This window comes from Hemitrygon akajei, chromosome 5 (genome assembly GCF_048418815.1).
Source record: "Hemitrygon akajei chromosome 5, sHemAka1.3, whole genome shotgun sequence".
NCBI lineage: Eukaryota > Metazoa > Chordata > Chondrichthyes > Myliobatiformes > Dasyatidae > Hemitrygon > Hemitrygon akajei.
The window spans coordinates 143800623-143806642 of NC_133128.1; the positions used below are offsets into that span (position 1 = coordinate 143800623).

The window sequence follows — 6020 nt, forward strand, 5'->3', positions numbered from 1 at the left end:
TATTTTGAGCTTTGAACTTTTTGACCTTTGACTCGATGTGCTCAATGGTCTAATTCTGCTCCTATGCCTTATGTGTTCATTGACTTTGTAATAAATGGTAATTTTATGTCAATGCGCAGTACTGCTGCCACAAGTGAACAATTTACTCGACATACTGTGTAAGTCAATGATAACAAACCTCATTTAAGATCTGATTTCTGCCCACGAAAACAAAGTATGAAAGGCTCTTTAATTTTTATTTTTGCCGCGTGACTAAGTAGGAGAATACGGAAGATCGTGTTTGTTTGTGTCGTGCTAAGCTCCTTCTGTAAATCCCGTTCGGCCCAGCGGGAGATGCTCTCAATTCATCTGGCAAGCGGTGCGTAGTTAGTTTCTGCATTATTTACTCAAGACATCTCTCCTTTCAGCGTTAGCCCGCGCACAGAGCTGTTAAACCCAGCCCACTCGTTGGCACCTCATCCCGACTTCACACTTCCCCGCCCTACTATCGATTTGCAAATCTACCCTGCCTCGGAAGTCGCCGACTGAAGAGCCCGCTGGACCCGTTTGTTCCTTTCCCGTCTCCCGCACTTCACCTCCGGGCGGACCGTACTCTCTCTCCGTGCCATCCCACTCGCGACACCCCATCATCTTGCCAAGAGCATCAAGGAGGAACTCAGCACAGGTAACGGGAGAGACATTTTACCGAGTCCTCTAGTTCGACTACTTAAATGGAATTAAGGTCTGAAAATTTAATTCAACACATCTGAACAGTTAGATATCTTATTAAAATGTGCCCCGAGATTTAATGTATGGAAAGCGAGGTCAGATTAGTAATAACCTACCGTTGTTCCGTTGCATGCTGTAGTTTATTCCGAATTACGTTCTCGTTATTTAAAGCTTCCCGGCTTTGTCAGAATAATTATTGTGGATATAAATTGTGTAAAACTGCTCTGAAAAACAAACAAGGAATTGTTTGCTAGGACAGTTGCGTTTGGATTAGTATTTACTTAGATTTCGGTATAATCCTGGGACTGACTAAACACCTCATGGTAAACATTTCAGTGTTATATTGGGGGACGCAGTTAGATGGGTATCAGATGATAAATAGGGATGAAAAAAATATTCACTTGCAAATTAATTCTTTTCATTCTGACTGACTCCTTAAGGCAGGATGAAGCAGGAACGCAACTAGGAATCAGAGGTAGAGGAGCAGTGAATGCAGTCCTCTGTCAGAACTCGGCTCCGCTCTGGGTTTGAGAAGGTCAGATGGAGGTGATTGTCCCTGCCACGCTACTGCTGCTTTTCCAGCTCGGTGCTGTAAGCCCTGCATCTGAGCCCTGGTCGGTGTGCCCCAGGGGATGCAACTGCAGAGAAGGCCTCAAGTATGTGAACTGCACGGCGGCCTCCCTCCACCAGATCCCCGCCAGCCTACCACCAGATACCGAGCACCTGGACCTCTCCAAGAATAATCTGACTGTTCTCCCGGCCAAAGCCTTCCACACCCTATGGCGGATGAACATTCTACTCATCAGTTCCTGCAATGTGAAGTTCGTGGAGGACGGAGCCTTCACAGTACTGGAAAACCTTTGGAGACTGGATCTCCAGAGAAACGACATCAGACAGCTGGGTGACAATTTCTCCACTGGCCTGTCCTTCCTCAGTGAGCTCATACTATCTGAGAACAACTTGGAAACGCTTAATCCACAGATGTTCCAGTACCTGGACAATGTAAAGAAACTCTACCTTAATAATAACCAGATCTATCAGATCAGGAATGGGGCTTTCAGAAGTATGACCAAACTCCGACACTTGCACCTTCAGGATAACAGGCTCGCCTTCTTACACAATGGAGTGTTCTTCATGCTTCAGAGTCTGGAGGTGCTGAACCTTCAGGGTAATAACATCAAAGACCTTGACACCGGTGTCTTCACGTCATTGACAAGTCTCACTGTCCTAAATCTGTCCAGGAATGGCCTGGAGCGAATTAAGTTCAAAACATTTCTGGGCATTCAGACTTGGGGCACCCACATTTTGCTGTCTGAAAATAATTGGACTTGTGACTGTGAACTGCAGAGGGTTTTTGGGAAGGTGCACAGTGTCCAGCGCCTGATAGTTGACGACTACAACGACGTGATTTGCTTGGAGCCGCCTGCCTTAAGGGATTTACCTTTGGCATCCGTTGACACTCAGCTATGCATAGCAGAGACCGTCACGGTCCTTGTCATCACCTTCACAGTCTTCATCACTGTGGTAGCTGCCATTGTAATGGCAGAGAGGAACAGGAAGAAACGGACCGGGAAACATTGGAGCGAGGAGAGCGAAGACTTAGATTCACAAGATTGATGCACAACTCAGTGCTCAAGAGTAAGGTTCATTCCCTGCAGGTCACAGAGTTGAAGATCCACATGCTGTGATTCTCAGCTAACTAGACTAGGGCTCGATGCATTGCCATGATTTAGTTAGTCAAACCGGGTGTGCTAGAACTGACCTTGATGCCACCAGATGAGGAAAGGGGATAGATAAGACTGCCCCTTAATTGTCATATAGTGATTTAGCCTGGATGAATGGATATGCTTATGAACCAGCTTGAACTCTGATGTTAAACGGTCCCAACCTTTGGTATCTCTTTTCAACGAAGTGCAAAGTATGGGCCACAGATATTTTACCTGTTTCACTGCTTATAAGGGGGCTGTGGGTAGAGGAGTAGGGGTGGAGAGGTTGTTTAGAGAAACAAATTGAATGGGTCGTTAAAATGGGAACACCAGCAATATATACTATATGACTCCATCTTAACGCTGAACCGGATGTAAATTGCAGTTTTAATCATATATTGCTAAGTCTGGTAAGTAGTGGCAAATGAAGTCAGAATTCTCAGATGGAAAGGATGTCAAATATTTATTAAAATTATATAATTTTTTAAAATATCATACACAAGGATGATTATGATGACCTTGCCAAACACACTCCATTGCATCTTTTGGGTTAGAACAGAGGTTCCCAACCATTTTTATGCCATGGACCAATGCCATTAAGCAAGGGGTCTGTGGACCCCAGGATGGAAACCCCAGAATGTCATCACACCTTTTGCTGCAGCTTCCTAAAACACTCCTAACCACTGCATTTTCTCCATTACTGCAAATGCTTGGCATAATGATTTCTTAATGTTAGCATGAAGACTATAAAATTACCTACTCTTTTTAAAACTGGCTGTCTGTAATTAGAGCACCCTGGATGTCGAAGTATGAGCAAAAGGCCAAAGAGAAACTTGCACAAGGTACAGAGTTTCTTTTGACCTGGGAAACCCAGAAATAACAGAGTCTGGGTGACTGGCTTTCAGAAGGAAAATGTGCACTAGGATGTTTCTAAATGATGCTCAGATTATTCTCCAGATATGGAACCTTAGAAATCAAGTTGGAGAGTGAACATCTTTGACCATTCTTACCATTATGGTGGTACTGGTGGCCATTTTTTCTTATTTGCTCTGAATGTTTCACACATTTTCTCACTTCTAAGCTATGCTGGTGTGTTTTGGCTTGCTTTCAGCAATGGTGCGTACCACAGGGATTCCGGAAGAATCACTGTGAAGTCACCAGTCAACAGGTGTGTTTGTGTTTGGCTGACATTTCCCCGTTAGATAGATAGCTACTTTATTGATCCCAAAGGAGCTTATAGTGTCACAGTAGCATTACAAGTACACGGATCTATAAGTATACAAATATTAGAAGAGAAATAAGAAAGAATAAAAAATAAGTTACCTCAAACAATCTAACAGGACGGGGGACATCACTTCCCCAACTATAGGTTGACTCATTATGGAGCCAAATGGCTGAGGCTAAGGATTACCTGATATAGTGCTTGGCATTTTTAACAGTGGCAGGCAATGGTGGGATGGTAAACATTTTATTATGATAATTGCAAGCACTAGTTATTGGGTGGCAAGGTAGCATAGCAGTGAGCATGTCACTTTACAGTGCCAGTGATCACAGATTGGGGTTCGATTCCCACTGCTGTCTGTAAGGAATTTGAACATTTTCCCCATGATCACGTGGATTTCCTTCAGTTTCTCCCACATTACAAAGACATAAGGGTTAGGGTTATTGAGGTGCGCCCATACTATGTTGGCACCCGAAGCATGGCAATACCCGTAGGCTGCCCCTGGCACAATCTCCGCTGATTTGATTTGACACAAACAGCGCATTTCACTGTATGTTTTGATGTACATGTAACAAATAAAGCTAACCTTTAAGAAATATTTTTTGTTATTTTGGACTGGGGTGATGATGTTGCTGCAGGAGAGGTGCTACAGTTTAACAGTGAACCGGGACAAAGGATATGGCAAAAGTCATCCACTTATCTCCATTTCTGATTACCGGTATATCTGTTGATCCCAGCCAAGTGAGCCTTGGTGGAATATGGAGCTGAGAGTTGTTTTGATTTCTTTTTATTTCTTGTTCCATCATTTGCAAACTGTGAGGTTGGAGAGAATGAATTGTGTTCTGGGATTAGGTTAGCGAAAGAGCATGGAAAATCCAGAGGAACTGTGGTCTGCTTTCTGCTCAGTTTATGAATTTATGAATGGATTTCCTGGCTGAGGTTAGACAGGTTCCATCAAGTAATCAGTCATCAAGGAGCAGACACTTAAAGAGGGAAAGTAGATGGAAGCAATGCTCTATCATTAAAGCAATGCTATAGACATGGTGGTTGGACAGACTTGGCCATTAGAGAAAATGGTACATGAACCTTAGAAAAACAGAGGGCTATGGGTAAGCCTAGGTAGTTCTAAGGTAATGACATATTCGTCACAGCTTGGTGGGCCGAAGGGCCTGTATTGCGCTGTAGGTTTTCTATGTTCTGTGTTCCATGAAATGGTTTTTAGATTGGTGTCCAATTCTAAGGTGGGCTAGAGGGTGCTTTGTGAAATTAGAGCCATGCACTCTCGACCTACCTGCCTCAGAATCAGTTTTATGAAGGCATTGGCACCTTCTGGCTGGCTGTCAGCTTTAGTACATGGGCTTTCTACAATCTAGGAGATAACTGTAAATTTGAGGCAGGTTGGTCATTTGTCACCTTCAACCCACCTCCACTACAATTGTTAACAAAGCTTTTGAGGCAGTTTGGGATTTTTGTCATTTTTTAACCTTTTTTAACCTTACACTCACCTAACTGCTAGTCCATAAAGTTCCCTTTTACTGACTGGGCTTCCACACAACGACCTTGGCCCGTGGTACAAATATGACAAAACTTGACCAGTCCCACCTTTTATGTCTCTCTTAATTTCCATTAAGGTTAATGCAAGCAAAAATCCAGAGAGGTATTGTTCAGGGTGGGTGGGTGAAATGCGATTTCATACTGTCAGTTGAAATAATATACCCAGAAATTGCAGTTCTATATTATGAGTTAACATGAGGTGCATCTGACTATTCAATCTTCTTGCTGGGCTAGACTATCTCATCTAAATCAGCAATCCATTGACAAAAACACTACCTACAACTTGGATTATTGTGTTCATTTTTGGTTGCCTCAGTAAAGGAAGTTTGTGGAACTGTTAGAGAGTGTGCAGAGGGAATTTGCCAGGATTTACCAGGATGCTGCCTGGATTAGAGAGCATGACTTATGGGGATAGGTTGAACAAGCTATGGCTTTTCTCTTTGGAGCGAAGAAGGATGGGAGTTAATTTGATAGAGGTCTACAGGGTGATAAGAGGCATAGATAGAGTGGGCAGCAGGAGACTTTTTCCTAGGGCAGATATGGCTAATATGAAGGGGTATAATTTTGAGGAAAGGATGGGGGAATGTCAGCGGCAGGTTTTTTATAGAGTGTGGTAAGTGTGTGGAATGCCACGGATGGTGGTACTGTTGTGTTCTGGACTTTTTGGGAAGGGTTTGTGCTTTGTGATGCCAGAATATTTTTTCCCTCAGGCAAGAAATCTTTCCCCTATCTGCTCTTGGTTACTTTAATTGTATGTCTTTTGCTTCTCCCTAATGTCCTCTAACCAAGCCTCCTCCCCAGTTTACCAGTTTGCACAAAGTCCAGTACTC

The 6020-nt window shown here is 43.4% G+C and overlaps 1 protein-coding gene across 1 annotated transcript; it reads left to right on the forward strand.

The window, feature by feature from the left end:
* The first annotated feature begins 371 nt into the window (after nucleotides 1–371).
* Nucleotides 372–4212, forward strand: LOC140727383 (uncharacterized). The gene is made up of 2 exons (XM_073044664.1): nucleotides 372–664; nucleotides 1149–4212. The coding sequence occupies exon 2, from the start codon at nucleotides 1249–1251 to the stop codon at nucleotides 2323–2325; it is 1077 nt and encodes a 358-aa protein (XP_072900765.1). The 5' UTR covers nucleotides 372–664; nucleotides 1149–1248; the 3' UTR covers nucleotides 2326–4212.
* Nucleotides 4213–6020: the final 1808 nt, after the last annotated feature.